Here is a 15,960-nt window from a genome sequence, read left to right as displayed (position 1 = left end):
ACACGAAGGTCTATGTAGACAAGGACACGCATGTACTTACACGTATTGGAACTATCGGCTCGCGTTTCGTCACAAAAGCCGAGTGAGAATCCGTTAGGGTGCCCGAACTTGGATATCGGCAGGATCGCGTAGCACGAACGTTCCAAATACTTGGTTGTCTTGTGAGAGCCTCTGCGTCGGCCAATCCTGCAAATGCAAGTATTTTTGGGGGATTGGAGGTTCACATTCAGATTATGCAAAATGTTTGAGTAGTGGGAGGCCGCCATGGGCTCGGCAGGATCATCGCGCGTGACTCAACATGCGAACAAAGTGCCAAGCCAGGTGGAATTTTTATTTTCAAGATGAAACGAGGCAAGAGTACCTCTGGCAGCTGGCAATAATTACACACACGCCTTGCAGAATAATTGACCAAAGACCATAGAAGAGCGATAACAATATTAAAGTAATTGGAGACTTAATGTTCCATGCCTTCCTCGTCGTCGTCATCGTCGTGGTCATCTTGTGCGAGGCCGGCTTTTTTGAGGGCTTCCTCGGATGTGTAATCGACGCGCGCGCCGCGGGTGCGACGAGGAAGAATTGCGCTGGGGTCGATTTCCTCGTGATCATCTTCCTCTTCCTCCTGTTATGCAGGGTCAGTATTAGTTATAGATAGATATGATGAGACTCGTACCTCTTCCATGTCCTCATCACCTTCCTCGTCGTCGTCTTCTTCTTCCTCTTCTTCTTCCTCTTCCTCCATAGACACGTCTTCAGCGGGAACCTTTGTCTTTGCCTTTCCCTTTCCCTTTGAATCGGGAGACTTTATGGGGCTGGTCGCGTCTTTTTTTGTTGGAGATCTAAGACGAATATAAGATTTGTGGACTGAAACGGGACATAGGAACATACCTGGGTTCGGTAGACATGATGGGAATAATAATAAGGAATGTGTGTGAAAAGAGCGCGTTGGACGCGACGGAGTTTGTATAAAGAGCGCTCGGTCATCACCCGGACAACTGATTAACTTACGTGGTGTTCGCTGAGATTGAAGGTTGGTAAGCTGTAGTCCCTTATAGTGTCACTCACTCCAAATTCATACTACCCAACTTTCATTGCCATGCACCGGGCGCTTATGTCCCTCTCTATCGGTGATTCTGACAGACCGTCTTTCTCCCCCTTCGTTCCTCCTCCAATTCAACGACTCTCTCTTCAACCTACAACTGCTAAATCTACCTCTCCTTCATCACCAACCCCAGGTCCCTCAACTTCAAATCCATCCGCAAAATTCCCCTACCTACATCGCCTCGAAATTTGCGACGACATGTCTTCTCGCAGACAACAAAGACCCCTTCTCGTACTCAAGTTGTCTTCGACTTCTTTTCTAGATTCCGTTGCTACAGACCTCGTAGCAGAAACTCCTCTATACTCAGTAGAAACAGTCGGCTCTTCAACTACTATATGGCGCTCAGATCCATGGGATGCTTCCGTGAAAATCGCAGACATTTGTTGGCCCAAAGATCTCCCTCTCAAGGGCAAAGGAAGGGATACCCACGGTGCAATCATACAGATGGGCGAACCTCGCTGGAGAGATACCGACAGCTACCTCAAGTATGGCAGCCTTGGAAAGTACGTCCCTTTAGATATTATAAATTCCTCATATCATTCATTTTTTTTTGTTTCACCAGCTCACGCAAATTCACTTTACCAAACCATCCCCATGCGCTAAAGTGGAAGCGAACTGGTCGCACTTATCAGGTAACATTCGTTTTCGTTACTTATTTCCGCTTATGCTCACGCTTTCTCATAAGTGCACGTCTTCATCATCCAAGCGGCTCATCGCATCACTTGATACACTACAAGATGACCAAAACAATCCACGACTTAAAGTTTTCGAAACACTCGGTCCTGTAAATCAATCAGTTCCTCAAGTAGAACACGCTGGAATATCCCTTTCCCTACTCGATAACCTCTTCGTTACCGCTCTACTACTCGTTACAGAGCCCGACGATTGGATGACTCTAAGGCACAACCCAAAGTCACTCGATACCCCAGCAACTGAATCCGTCTCCCTTCCTAAATCCACATCTGCTCCTGCATCTGCACGTCAGTGGCGTAAAATCATGTATGGTGAACCTCTCTATCCTTCCCTCAAGACCCCCGCAATCGATACCCGCTGCAATGAAGATGCAGATGTACTCGATATCTCCAGCGCAGCGCCCCCTCCTACATCTGTAAATCAATGGCGCAAAATTGTATATGGCGAACCATTATACCCATCATTGCGACCTCATAGTGCAGACGGTATCGACTTACCTCCACGTCCGCGTACAGCATGGGACTCTGAAAGTATCTCCTCAGAGTCCGTCTGCTATCCTGCAACCCCTTGTTCAGCACCATCAAGTGAATTTCCTACATCTACATTTTGCGATGATTCAGAAAGAGCCGTCCCAAGGATTAATACCAACAGCCGTCATTCAACTCCCCATAGCTTTTCTCCTGCAACAATATCGCCTATCCCAGCATCTGATTACATTCCACTATCATCCCAGCCTTCCCCCTCGCCACGTGCAGGTACACGGCGAGAACTTCCGGCGCCGCCATCTTCATGGCATCCCCCTCCTGGATCACAGCCATGGCTTCACCGATCCAGATCGTCACCCCGATTATCATCTATCCCAACAACAAGTAGACACACTCCATCAGTCACGGAGGACGGAGTGCTGATCCCGCTAACAGTGCTAGACAGTGATATGGATAGTGTGGGTGGTACGCCTCCGTCTCGTAGCCGTGCTCTTTCTTCGGGATCTGTCGTTCGCCGCCGACTACCCACCGTCCCCTCAAACCCCGCATCCCCTGCTAGCTCACCTCCTGCTCGGCCTAAACGCCTTCCCACGTTGGCTCGTACGCTTCCCCCGACACCTGTCTCCATACCCCGCTTACCTTGCACGGGGCATCGGTACACCCACTCGTCCAACATCGTCTCAACGCCAATATCAACAACGATGCCCACGCGACCATCGACTGCACAGCAGTCGCGGGGAAGGAACCGTCCAGAGAAGGATCCTGATGAGGTACTAGGGTGGGTGCGTAACGTTACCCGAGCGCACCATCACCGACGTGCAGTCGAGGAGCACGGGGACCTAGAAGAAGCTCCCCCACCAGCGTACAACGCCATCGACTTCTCAACGCCCCCACACTCTCGGGCACTACCCAATCACGATTAAACACCCCTGCACTTCATCTTCCCTTTCTTGTTTATGGATATAGCATACGTGACGTCAATAATGATAAGTCTTTCGCAACGAAATTCTGCTCAATCCCTTCAGGAATATATCTTTACATTTAATTCCAAGCTTGTTATAACTTCTTTTCTTCTATCAGGTCATTGTTGTTTTTTACGCACATTGTTCTTTTAATTTCGCCAGCCAAGCAGCCATTCCTTCTCCCACTAACCATGTACCTGATATTCTCATTCAACTGATTGATTGATCGTGCCATAACGTACTACCACCACACGCTGATATCAATATTCACCTCACTCTTACATACATAGCATATACACATACATACACGTTCTCGATGTCGTGTTTTTACGATGATTTTGTATCTTGGCGAACGGTGACATTATGGTTGGTTTCATTTAGATCTGTTGTTAAACTGGCCGAGTGATTACAATAAGATTGTAGGGCACCCGTGACTATTTATGGGGGGTCTTAGCTTATGTATAGCTAGGTCCCACCCCACCGTGGAGCCAAGTCATACATGTGCCTAGCCTATGAGCTTACTATAACTATACCCGTGTATCGCAGCCAGGGACGTGGCCAAATCCCCAGGGAGCTATGTATACCATCGACTCAGAATGGTCTTAACTTGAGCTCAAACCCGCGCTCAACGCGGGGAGATGTGACAGAATTCGAAGAGTGGAATAGTCATTTTTTTCAGTAACCACGACCCAATCGGACATTCGAAGCCAAAGTCGTTTGAGAGACTTTCGCTGCGAGCCAGTGAGCATGTACCTATGAATATTTGGAATACCCACAACTGCGGATCAGTCATCGTTGCCCCTGCAGGGACATGAATTATGTACCAAGTCGAAGGAGACGAACCCGAATGCAGCCGTCCCTAGCCTTGACTACTAGTATACTGCACTAATATGTATACACCTGTGCTCGTGCCAATCAACGTGCGTCGTGCATAGTAACGTTTTACAATCAACAGCTACAGCCTCGCGTTCGCCCGTATTCGGGTCGCATTGTCCCTGTGGTGTTATCCCATGACCGTTTTGAGTACAAAAACAAAAGAGTTGCTGTATCCTAGGATGTAGTCACAGTGACGACTACCCATAGATGTAGTAGCGCGGTGCATGTCACCACAATTGACAGTCGGCGGTCATTGACACGCGTCGTACAGCAAGTGTAAGTCACTGGTCATGTCAAGAATACCGCTGATCTTTTTTGATGGACATCAGAATATTTGACGTGTGGTGGATATACGGTCCGTAAACCTTCCAACTTGGTCTTTGCGCTGATCAAACACTTCATATCTATCATCCGACGCCGGTCGCGGTCATCGATCATCCTCAGCGATCGGCTCCTCACCCGTCGTGGAATTCCCCTTTCTGCAGACGTCCGGTGAACCGACTAACCTGTAAAGTATATCACTTGCACGCGCAAGTAAGCAGTGAGTCAGTGACCGACCTCAGGTACTGGCTCAGTTGCCATCTGGCAACACCATCTTGATTCACCATGTCTCCTCCAGATGATCGTCCGAGAGTCTCCGAGGCGCTGACATATACCGAGGACGGACGGGATCAACAGGCATTGCTAATCGAGACACGAACGATGCGATATTTCTGGTATAGTGACATCAGGCCATATCTGCCACTGTAGTACAGGCAGACATACCTCGGCACCGCGCGGGCTCTCCGCCTCCCGTTCATCGATGGCAACGACCTCTATATGCGATCCAATGTCGCATGGAGAACCTCTCACAGATGCGGATCAGCCTTGGCTGCGCAAGATGGCTTTCGGTAGTATTCTCAGTCAGCTTGGGAATCATCACGGATTGCATGCGGAGCTACATACATGCATGAAATGAGCGAAACGGAGAAGACGCTGGACGAGCGCAGCATGATCGGGGTTAGTGGGCAGCCGAGCCTTGTGAATGAAGATCAGAAACCCGGAGATCAACGTCGTGTGTTCGGGGAGTTCCCGTCAGTGTCAAGGGGTGAGACTTTGAGTCTCGCCGGAGCACTCGGGAAGGCTTCCGACATGCTTTGTTTATATAAAAGGCTCGCGGGAGGTGCTCACGGGCCGGATGATGAGATGCCCCTGACATTTCGTGATGACTGCGATATTGGATAGCCAATTGAAGACGCTGGAAATCCCAATCCCTGAGAATGAGGAGCGTCGGTGTCGATAGTAGTCGACTGAGGACCAGGCCTCAGGTGCGAGAATAGAGAAGGATAGCAGTATGTGACATCGAGGCGCTGATAACTGTTTCTTTACGCAGCGAAAATATAGTTTTTGCAGGCTCGTCTATAGTCCGAGCTTGGCTTGGTCATGCATTGAGAATCCCCGAAGTGATAGAGACTACTGCCTCACACGCAAACATGAATCCCTTCTTGCATTTGCACATGCTATGCCTTCGAGAGTAAGCACTTAATGACCTTTGGAGGGATTTCTGTGAAGCCACTTACCAAGGGACCTGTTTGGTGTGTCCCGGTTTCGTACTAATGATCGTGAGTTTCTGACAAAGTCAACGTGCGCACTGGTAGGCACTACAAAAACCTCTTGATCACAAGATGCGAGACAGTTTTCCCAGATGCACCACTCTATTACACGATCGAGCAACTCAACGTCTATCGAGCCCCTCATCAGTATGATGATACTGTCTTGTCCGCGTCGTTGTTTCCCGACCTCCATCGATTGATATGGAATGCAGATACTACCCACAACGCTGCAAAGTTCTTGTTTAAGATCTGCTACTGAAGATATCGATGAACCATCCGAACATCACCTGATATCATCAACCAAGTCGCTTTGACGTTATACAGAAGTGTGATTCAAAGGCATGCAGATAAAAGAAGGTTACCGTCAGTAGCCCTAGTCAGAGATAATAAATTCACCTTCCCACATGATCGTTGTATAAGGGAGAAAACCCTTATCGTCCTCCCAAAGGATGTGTTCGTATGGAGGAAGTTTCCCCAATACGAACGAGTTCGATAGCAGGGCAAAGATGCGCTAGATTAACGACTTGGTTTCCCGTTCAGAGGGTCGTCTGACTATGGGAGACTGACTTTGTTTTTGGTCCCCTGATGATATACAAAGACATGTTCATAGAACTTTGCAGATGCATTACGACGCGAGCTTGACTGTCTGATAGGTATTGTTTTACATCATATGATGCACCTGACCTTGTTAATCTCAAATGATATGCAACTTGAAAGCGACCTGGGCATAAACCTTTCATCCTTGGCTCTCCTTAGCATCGTTTTTCAAACGCAATCCTCAAATTGAAGAGCATTGCAAGCATAGATTTTGACATTCTTGAGTACCGGCAACAGTATATGTCAGGAAGGTCCACTGCAGACGACCTGCGGCAGGAGAAGGAAGTTGATGCGAGTAGGCCATTCGATACAATGCACAAAAAGCGATTCGAAAATAAGGAGAAAATCACCGTTTACTGTGCACGTGTAAAACCATCTAATGCGCAAGTTGCACTTGTCTTGGGCAAGCAAAAAAGAACCGCTCAGCCTCAGCGGGCCCGTCCAAATAATGAAAGAAGGATCGCGTTCCTTCCGCTTCATTTAAATTACGTACAGTTTCGAATAAAGTCATACGGGCCAGAAGGATTTGGCGAGAATAACGACGGTGGCAGTCTATGCCCGTTCCAACATTGGAGCAGGCCTTAGCCCAGAGAAAGGCAGACAACTGTCGTGATGCTAGTTACCAACATCATGGTGAAAGACGATTGAGAGTTGAATGGGGAATTACGTCAGCGACCACACATGTAGCTGGACCAGAGGGTTCAGGGAGTTGTTCCCATGCGCTGCGATCCAAGGCCGCTCACTGGGCCAACGAGTAGTTTCTGACTAACATATAGTCAGTCGATGTCCACGATGCAGACAAGCATACCTCGCTCGCCGCGCTTTGACCTTCCGCCTGCACCTGTCTATACCACTTCCAGTACAGCGGACAACGGACTTGCAGAGTGGACGAGCAGGATCAAGGCAATGCAACGCCAGGTCGATGCGGATGATGAGGCAGAGCAACGTCATCTCGAGGAAGAAATCGTGCGGGCACGACTTGCGAGGATGAGACGAAGTACATCAGGCATGAGTGGTGATTTTGGCACCGGCATGCATGGTATTGATCTGGGTCGGTATCTCTTGGCATGAACACTTCCATATTCTCTAACTTGTAGATGATTGCATAGGCAAACTACAGGAGTCATCATCTAGTGCCACTCCTCCGCCAAATGATCTGCTTGCGGGCAACACTACTGCACCTGCCTCAGAGAAGCCACCTCGAGCTATACCTCCACATAAACCAGCAGGATCATCTAATACCACACCAAAGAGAGTCCCTATGTCATTGGCTGCATTTATGGGTGGATCAACTGCCGCAGGCCCTCGATTAAAGCGCCACGAGCCACAACAGGACCCCACTGTTGTACATGATGGGCGTAAGGATCATGGTCTCGTGCATCCAATCTTCGGAAAAAATGGAATTGCCATGCCTGGGATGGTTAAAGGAGGTGCACAACCTCCTGCAGCTGCCACATCCCCAACTTCAGCTGCCACATCCGTTCGTGCATTTCTCACTTCCGCACCAGATATCGTGAGATCCCGTACCACGAGTACTTCCTCGGTTGCCCGTCGATATGTAGAGCAACTTGAAAGCCAGCCGCAGTCTTCGAACCCAGGCCTTGTAGGGCAAGGCATTCGGGAGCGCAGGATAAGCACTCCCGCCGGTAACATGTCAGCACAGCTGAAAGTAGATACGCCACACTCGCCGTCTTACCGTCTGTCTCAGAATTATGGTGCCAAAGCTGCTGTGGTTATACCAACTTCCTTCGTTGAACTTCGGCCGAAAACTCCCATCACTGCGGAGACGCGCCCCAAGACACCTGTTGCTGAAACTCGTGTGAAGATTTCCAATCCTGAGTCTGTCCGTGCTAAGACGGCGACAGAATCTCCATACTCCAAGACGTCTAATCCTGAACATACTCAGGGCGAAGACCCCCAACCCTGAGCCCAATCGTGCAAAAACACCTGATGCAGATTCTGGTTACACGAAGAGCCCGATTTATACACCTTCAAATTCCTCTCAGCCCTCTTGGACACCCAGACAACAGTCTGCTCCAATCCCAACCACTCCGACGTCCCCTGTGCGGCAGACTTACTCTCCACAGCCATCGCGCGGGGTTTCCCCTGCCTTTCTGCGTCCACCTGCCACTTCTTCTAACAAGGATCCAACGCCAAGTATCAGCCGGTTGCAGGGTCGTGGCTTCGTGCAGAGTGTTGTTCAAGCCAGTGGGCGTCTCGAATCGGCGGCAGGAACCGCGAGGAGAGAGAGCATATTTGGATCCCCAACTCAAGCTGCCAGTGAAATACGAGATAAGAATGCTAGAAGAGCAAGTGTCTTAGATCGTTGGCAGCCTGCAATGAATAATGTTGGAACACCATCACCACCCCCACAATCCCCATTCCCAGCAAATCGCGGAAAGACACCAGAAGCCAGGCGACCAGAAGCGAAAACCCACGACACAGAATTTCCTTCGAAAAGTGCTGTATCCATTCCCACCCATCCGAAGACGCCATCTGGGGAGACCAGTGCTCTTCCTAAGAGCGCAGACCATAACTTAGGGTCCTCCACCACAATGCTTACATACATCAAGCCAAACAAGACTGGTGATGATCCAGTCGTTCGCAATGTTGATGAACTGGGGATGAAAGCGGATGGGAGTGAGGCGAGGACCCGTGTATCTTCATCTCCTAACAAGCCATTGAATCATGTGCGTGCTCTCCGGTAATGCTCAGCGCATCAACTGCCTGATGGAATTGTTTTCGTTATGTCCTCATTTCTTGATATCTTGGTTTCGTTTAATGATATGATGGCTTTTAATTGGAATTCGCACTCTTTTTGCCGTGATTTCGATTTATCTCTGTTTTCCGGCTTCTGAATTACCAGCCAACCAAGGATAGAGCGAAGAAACCTCGAAAAACCGGCAGTTCTGCACATGTTGCCTCTCCTGAAGCCTGAGGACAACCTCCTGGTGTGAAAGCCTGCAAGGGTTTTTCTTCGTTATGACGAACAACTTCATGTTTGCAAATTAAAGACTTTGCAAGTGTCCTCCCACTGTATATCCATCATAGTATTTTTTAGCCATGCACCAAGCTTTACAAAATCTCGAATGTGGAGGAATTTGTGGTTTACTGATGCACTTTTGCACAGGTCAGGGTCAGGATTTCCACTCAAAAAACCATCTGCTTGCAACCAAGCAGACATTTTTTCTTGTCCTCACTACTTAGAACAGTACTGGACTGCACAAGAGGTAAGTAACGTTTCGATGTCTTGATCATCGTATCATGCGTGAAAATAACTTGCCTTATTTACTTGTTATGCGGTTCCCACACCCCTGAATAATAAGCTTGCAACTTTGCAGTACTTGTCCTGAGAGTTCTACCATATATCCATCATAGTATTTCTAAGTCATGCACCAAGCTTTACAAAACCTCGAAGTAATATCCACCATTAGTTCATACGTGGAACACAGATCACTTCCTGCACTTGCATCTACATGCCGTGCGTTTGCTCACCCAGCGCTTAATGCCCTGTGGCGGGATCTGCAGTCCGCGAAGCCCCTTGTCAAATGTCTACCGAGTGACCTATTTGGTGTTGACCGAGGAGGCAGTGCGGTAGGTGTCCCACTTTCATATGACTGTGTACTTCAGACTAAGCTTGCTTACACAGGTATTACGGAAACCTCTTGACGATAGGATGTGGCATACTCTTTTCAAGTACACATCTCGCGTGCACTCAATCATTGTATCAGACGACACTGAAGTTAACGGCCCCCTTTGTTTACTCGCAATTAATATTTCTTGTTTTTCCGCACCTGAATCGTTGTTTCCGAACCTCCACAGATTAAAATTGCGTGCCAGTGGAACCCTCTGCGCTGCAGAGGTCTTGCGCATGGCGTTCGTCCCTTCCCTAGTGGAGTTGAACATGGAGATTTCTTCAGCTTCCTTCGCCTATCTCTCGGTCCTTTCCTCTCTCGGGACATTTTGTCCTCACCTCCAGAACATGACTATGAACTTTGGATTTTCGAGCGACACATCATCACCTAAAGTTTCACCCTTCATCACACGATCTATTTCTCAGCTTCACCATCTCCGTACGTTGTCGGTATCGGACCTAGGAGTCCAAGGCATCAAGCATTTGACGGAGCTACCAACTCTGCAGTCGCTGAGCTTGCACTTGACAATGCTGTCAGCTTGGGAGACAAAGTCGGATTCATCATTCCCCGGCTTCCATAATTTGCATTTTTTGGGCCTTTTCACTCTTACAATCAAGCAAGCCTCAAACTTTTTGAACTCACTTCAGTTCGTCGAATCCAAAGAAATAGAAATCAAGGTTGACCTCACGTTCGCGTTTGACGATGAATGCACGTCGATGCCCGAGTTCTTCGCCATCGTCAGGGAGAAATGCGATAACACAAAGCTTGAATCCATCAGCTTCCATGGACTTTGTTCTAAACAGTCGCACACAAGACTTCGGGGCGTCTTCACACCATTGTACGCATGCTGCAATCTAACTCGACTGCTTATTGGAGACCTTTGCTACATTTCCATGTCCGATGAGGAGCTGGGACAGCTGGCGAAAGCCTGGCCTAAACTTCAAGTGCTCCAGATCAAATGCTATGCCTCCGAAAACACCACGATACCGACATTCCATGGGTTGATCAATTTACTTCGGCGCTGTCCTGCTTTGACTTCGCTCGCTCTTGTCATCAATGTCACCCAGTTGAATGGCATAGATCTCAAGAGTCCCGGCGGCGGGTGCTCCAATCAGCGTCTCACATCTTTCGCCCTCGGGCGTTCACTCATCCAGGCCCCCGTAGATGTGGCTCTCATCACAAGCGGCCTTTTCCCCAACTTGAAGAAAGTCGATTTTTGGGATACGAGCCTCCCGAAGTTGCAGCCCCGAAAGGAGTGGTTGAAACAACAGTTGGAACGGTGGGAATTAGTCAATAAAATCATTGGTGGCTTTAGCCTCGTAAAGGAGCGGTGCATTGAAACATGGTCTGACCGCTAGGCCATGCTTGAAACATCGCCCACACTTTTTGATCATACACGAATGTACAGAGTAGTACTTACAGTATGTGCGGCTGCGCGTAAATAATGCCATATTTCTCTCATTTTAAATACGAACTTTCGGTGATTCATGGCGCAGACCCCATGTGCCCAGGCGATGGGTTGCACCTCATTGCGTTGCGTAGCAGTTCGCCGATATTGGTCAGCCCCAGTGAAAATCGGTCGGATATCGATCAGCTCTGACACATCAAATCTACATTGAACGGATATTAGTAGAGTACGGGTGCAGACAAGGTAAACGAAATGCTCGTGCGCGAAATGAAGCGATTACAAGAACCAACTAAAACAACTGCAAGACGTCGGCCACCGCAAAAAAATAACACCCCTCATTTGCCCCCCTCCCAAGCAGCAAATCAACATCTCCATACTTAAGCGAGTCACATGGACTCTGTGGATTTGAACGCTTTAAATCGCACCACGAGAACAGTGACATTATCATTTGTTTGTCGTTCAAGGGCATGCTTCACGAGCGTTTCTGCGGCTGTTTGTGCATCCGAGATATGCCGCACAAGGTCGATCGCCCCCTGATCGCCTGTAATATCCCAAAGCTGCAGGGTCACACGATAATGAATACTTCGAAGCAAAGGCACCGAACGAAGCTACTTACCCCATCACACGCAAGGATCAGAAACTCGTCGTCGCATCCTAGCTCGGTTTCAGTCGTGTACGGGCTCCCAACGACATACTCCTTCATGCTGCTGTCTCCAAGACTGCGAGTTACCGCCAAAACACCGTTCACGCGCCCACTCATAACGAATCCACCAGCATCAGTAATACGTTTCGCCTCCTGCTTATCGCTTCCCTTGTGATCATAGGTGAGGCGCACTGCCCGGCCCGCGCGGCAAAGTACTCCGCGAGCATCACCAGCGTTGGCAGTATATAGTACGCGCCGCGAGTTGAGTGGTGCATTGATTGGAGTGGTGTGTGTTTGCACAGAAGGTGGAGAGGTCTGGCTGCGTGCAGCAGAGAATGCGGAGGGCGGAGAGGGTGAGTTTGGCGAAGAGCCGCTCAGGGATTTTAGCGCCCTGGCGAAACGGGAAGCCGATGCAGGGGACTTGCTCTTTGCCTTCTTGCCTGTCTCCTTGGATTCTTCCGTAGGTTCGGTTGGAGACTCGCTACCACTTCGGCTCCCGCTGTCGGTAGGGGAGGGTGGGGAAAGTGGAGGTACGGGGAGGAATGATTGCTGCCCATCTGCATCCTCAATGCGAAGAAAGGCGGTCACGACTGTGCATCCTGAGTGGATCTTGCCATCTGATTCTTCACTGAGGCGAGAAATGCGTTTGTCAACGTTGTGGAATGTCTCGTTTAGAACGTCCGGAATAGTTGCACTGGATGAAGTGCGGAGCGCATCGAGGAGGTACTGCACATGATCACGCGTTTAAAATAGCACGAAGACAGAGTGACTATACGAACCTCATGAAAATGCGCGCCACACCACTCAGCTGCGTGTTTTCCTGCGTGACCGTCAAAAATGGCGAAGAAACCCTGTCCTCGCACACCAGCATAGTCGACGACGAAGGAATGTGCATCTTCCATATATCGTCGTGTACCCACGTCCTCTGATATGCCGACTTGGTAGGCACCGTTTCCTGTAGAGTGTTGATTCAAGATCTAAGTTTACAATGAGTCTCCATATGCGGTCACTAGTGAATAAGTACGTACACCAAAGGTGTCGATGCCATCGGCGGTCGTAATTGATTTTGAGCGCGCATTTGGGGAGTCTGTGAAACGGAGGTTCATGGAGTTCGTGCTGCGCGTTAGTTGAAAGATCTTATCGAGGATAGGTAAGTCACTGGTAGGGTTGACAAAGTGTTATGCTGGAATGATTACGTACGTTATTAAGGCGACCAGGAAGCGATGTCTCAGCTCAGCTCCTTTACGGCACGAACACGTTCATGAGTGTTGACGACGACAATGAATGTCACTCACCGTCGTCGGTATCGATGGCTGATACTTGAAATTTTTATGATAATTTAACAAGTGAAGAGGAGAACTAGGACAGCTGCTGTCTTGAGGGACTCCAATAAGCGCCGCGATGATCCACCTCGAGCTCACGTGAGCTATGATGCACGATGACTTGCTACTGATGAACGGTATACTACCTTCGCAGCTCAGACGGGTAGATTATCGAACAGATCATTGACAGTGGGGGAAAAGATCTAACATGAACTGTAGGTATTTCCCGTGACTATATATAACATCGCGTGGAACCCGTGCGGCGTGAACCCGCAAAATTCAGAGACTGTCCGGCGGGTACGCCTCATATTCTACTGGTTGAAAGACCTGATCAAGTTAACCAGGGGACAAAGTCTAATGAAATAAGACGCATCTCCCCAGTAGCCAGACTAATGATCATAGGCTGCCCCGAGGTTCAAGTCGGTACCGACAATGACCCAACTACTCGAAGGGCACACCGTTTCATTTTGATATCAGTCTCATATACTATAAGAGTGTCTGTAGCCTAAGAAATAGACTAGAATATTGGCGACATGCTCATCGATGTTAATCAGTCGGGTATCTCCGACCGAACAAGCACTTGTTGGACCCTGTTAAACTGTAGCTGAGCCCAATTTTATCGTCTGATCCACGCTCTCGACATAGCTCGCAGACTGTGGATGTCTCAGCAATCAGCAGTCCCAAAGCCTTCACTCCAGGGGGTTCGCACAAAAGTACGCAAAGGCCAAGTCAAAGCACAGGCAAAGCACGAGCCAGCGGGTGAGACTAGCCAGTTCCGGTCAATCTATAATCCTACTTATGTCGATTCCCCAGTCTTTAGAGACCAGCTCTACAAACATCTTGAAACAGTTCCAGAGAACGATTTCGACGGATTCAGCGCTAAACTTGTACAGGCCGGTGGGACACTCGAGTATCTCAAATATGCCGACACCTTGTTTGAGATCCTCCTGGTCGGCGGGCTCATCCAGCCGGGTGGGTCATATCTCGATGATGGCGCACCCATGTCGCCATTCTCTATTTTTAACGCACGCAACCCGCCCGACATCGAAGAGTTGAAGAAGTATGTCGATGTATTTAACAAATTGAATCGAAGGTGCATGCGATCTTAGTCCCGGTACATGCGGTGTTGATCATGAATATAGGTTCAAATATCTTCAGAAACCCTTCGAGGAGCAAAGTCTCCCCACTCTCCTGCAGTACATCGGCCGGTGGTCATCCGAGCAACGCGACAAGCTCGCCATGACAATTGGTCTCCTTCTTTCGCAGGGCCTTGTGACCGCAGCTTGTCTGCAGAGTTTAACCAAGGATCACCTCGTCAAGAACGGTAAGCTCACGCACTACACCATGTTAGACTGCAAGAATCTCATCGGCTGTCTGTAGACCAGTCCATCAACATCCTTGCACTGGTCTTTAGCGCATACCTTACTGACCAGTCGATCGATCACCTTGCTGCGACCCTCAAACGCGGCAATATCAAAGATCTTCTCCTCTTTTTCCCTCCAAATAAGAGGGATGCCAAGGTTCTCGATGCTTTCTTCCGGGAGAAAAACCTTCCTACCGTGGCCGACTGGTACACAAAGAAGCAATATGCGATCGCGAAAGACGCAATCATGAAGGAACTAAAGGAGGTGGTAGAACGCAGCGATGATAGTGAATCAGTGCGTCATCTTCACAAATGTATCGCCCGTTTCGAGTCATACAACTCATGATTCACACAGATCATATCTGCAATCCAGAGTAAACTAGAGGAGCAGCGGCTTCCTGAGTCGGAGCTTATACAGAGCATCTGGCAGGGCCTCATGGCTTCCGTAGATTGGAGTGCACGCCCTGATCAGATCGAAGGCCTTGCACTACGCGAGGTCGGGGCAAGTCATCCGATTCTCCTATCATCGAACCTTCCATTGATATCATTTCCGTCTGTAGAAATTTGCCCCAGTTCTCGTGGCCTTCTGTAAAGGCCCAAAAACCCAGGTCGCTTTGATCAATATCGTACAGGTCTACTGTTATGACGATACACGTGTCATGAAGGCCTTCCCACAGATCTTGAAGGTGTGTTTCGAGTCTTACTACTTTCGTTCGTCTGTCACCGGTCCTTTGGGATGTGATGACATTGTGGCCGTGATGTGTCGACCTATTCGGCAGCAGGCACCAGATCCTATCGCTTGTGTCCCACCCCTTTTCCAAGTCTGTTCAGATATGAACATGGTGATGCAGCGATACATTTATAACTTACCAATCTGCACAGGTTTTGTACAATAAGGACTGCGTCTCCGACCAGGCGATCATCTACTGGCACCAAAAAGGATCTAAGCCACAAGGAAGACAGCACTTCCTGAAGGCCACCGAGGGTTTGGTCAAGGTTTGTCAACAAATTTCATCTTCCGTCTTATCACGCACCAAACTGGTTCTTTGACAGTTCCTTCAGGAGCAGGAAGAAAGCGAGGAAGACGAAGAGTGATGTATGGACTGATACGCTCCCCAATTAGATGTGTCTTTCCGTGTTGCTGTTCATCTTCTTTCCCTGTATGTACACCGTAGGATAATTCACATGTATGTTTGTTCAGCATGTGATACACATTAAATTGTAGGATATCGCTACCGATACTGGCGCAAGAAAAAGCATGAGTAGGCAAGAGCGGGACACAAAC

At 48.9% G+C, this 15,960-nt stretch overlaps 5 protein-coding genes across 5 annotated transcripts; 4 read left to right on the top strand and 1 right to left on the bottom strand.

Moving 5' to 3' along the window:
- Window positions 1-1,013: 1,013 nt before the first annotated feature.
- EDB93DRAFT_156279 (uncharacterized protein) lies at window positions 1,014-3,469 on the top strand. The gene is made up of 3 exons (XM_041455540.1): window positions 1,014-1,602; window positions 1,662-1,731; window positions 1,785-3,469. Exons 1-3 carry the CDS (start codon window positions 1,094-1,096, stop codon window positions 3,198-3,200), a joined length of 1,995 nt encoding a protein of 664 aa, XP_041309917.1. The 5' UTR covers window positions 1,014-1,093; the 3' UTR covers window positions 3,201-3,469.
- Window positions 3,470-7,096: 3,627 nt separating this feature from the next.
- On the top strand, window positions 7,097-9,012 carry EDB93DRAFT_1248180 (uncharacterized protein; the record flags this gene model as incomplete). The annotated part of the gene is made up of 3 exons (XM_041452683.1): window positions 7,097-7,355; window positions 7,414-8,143; window positions 8,211-9,012. 3 exons carry the CDS (start codon window positions 7,097-7,099, stop codon window positions 9,010-9,012), a joined length of 1,791 nt encoding a protein of 596 aa, XP_041309916.1.
- Window positions 9,013-9,659: 647 nt separating this feature from the next.
- EDB93DRAFT_1326942 (uncharacterized protein) lies at window positions 9,660-11,506 on the top strand. The gene is made up of 2 exons (XM_041455072.1): window positions 9,660-9,898; window positions 9,954-11,506. Exons 1-2 carry the CDS (start codon window positions 9,695-9,697, stop codon window positions 11,295-11,297), a joined length of 1,548 nt encoding a protein of 515 aa, XP_041309915.1. The 5' UTR covers window positions 9,660-9,694; the 3' UTR covers window positions 11,298-11,506.
- On the bottom strand, window positions 11,507-13,538 carry EDB93DRAFT_1131860 (phosphatase 2C-domain-containing protein). Its single transcript, XM_041448980.1, has 6 exons — window positions 13,286-13,538; window positions 13,191-13,230; window positions 13,019-13,126; window positions 12,770-12,967; window positions 11,964-12,716; window positions 11,507-11,904 (listed from the first exon to the last, which is right to left on the bottom strand). Exons 3-6 carry the CDS (start codon window positions 13,094-13,096, stop codon window positions 11,734-11,736), a joined length of 1,200 nt encoding a protein of 399 aa, XP_041309914.1. The 5' UTR covers window positions 13,097-13,126; window positions 13,191-13,230; window positions 13,286-13,538; the 3' UTR covers window positions 11,507-11,733.
- Window positions 13,539-13,873: 335 nt separating this feature from the next.
- On the top strand, window positions 13,874-15,865 carry EDB93DRAFT_1131856 (uncharacterized protein). Its single transcript, XM_041448979.1, has 8 exons — window positions 13,874-14,071; window positions 14,126-14,405; window positions 14,455-14,636; window positions 14,693-14,970; window positions 15,031-15,177; window positions 15,236-15,361; window positions 15,558-15,671; window positions 15,729-15,865. The coding sequence occupies exons 1-8, from the start codon at window positions 13,972-13,974 to the stop codon at window positions 15,768-15,770; spliced, it is 1,269 nt and encodes a 422-aa protein (XP_041309913.1). The 5' UTR covers window positions 13,874-13,971; the 3' UTR covers window positions 15,771-15,865.
- The last annotated feature ends 95 nt before the right edge of the window (window positions 15,866-15,960 follow it).

Source organism: Suillus bovinus (genome assembly GCF_016758785.1).
Source record: "Suillus bovinus strain UH-Sbo-P2 chromosome Unknown EDB93scaffold_13, whole genome shotgun sequence".
Lineage (NCBI taxonomy): Eukaryota > Fungi > Basidiomycota > Agaricomycetes > Boletales > Suillaceae > Suillus > Suillus bovinus.
Note: the sequence above shows the minus strand (reverse complement) of the source record. Positions and strands in the feature narration are given on the sequence as shown.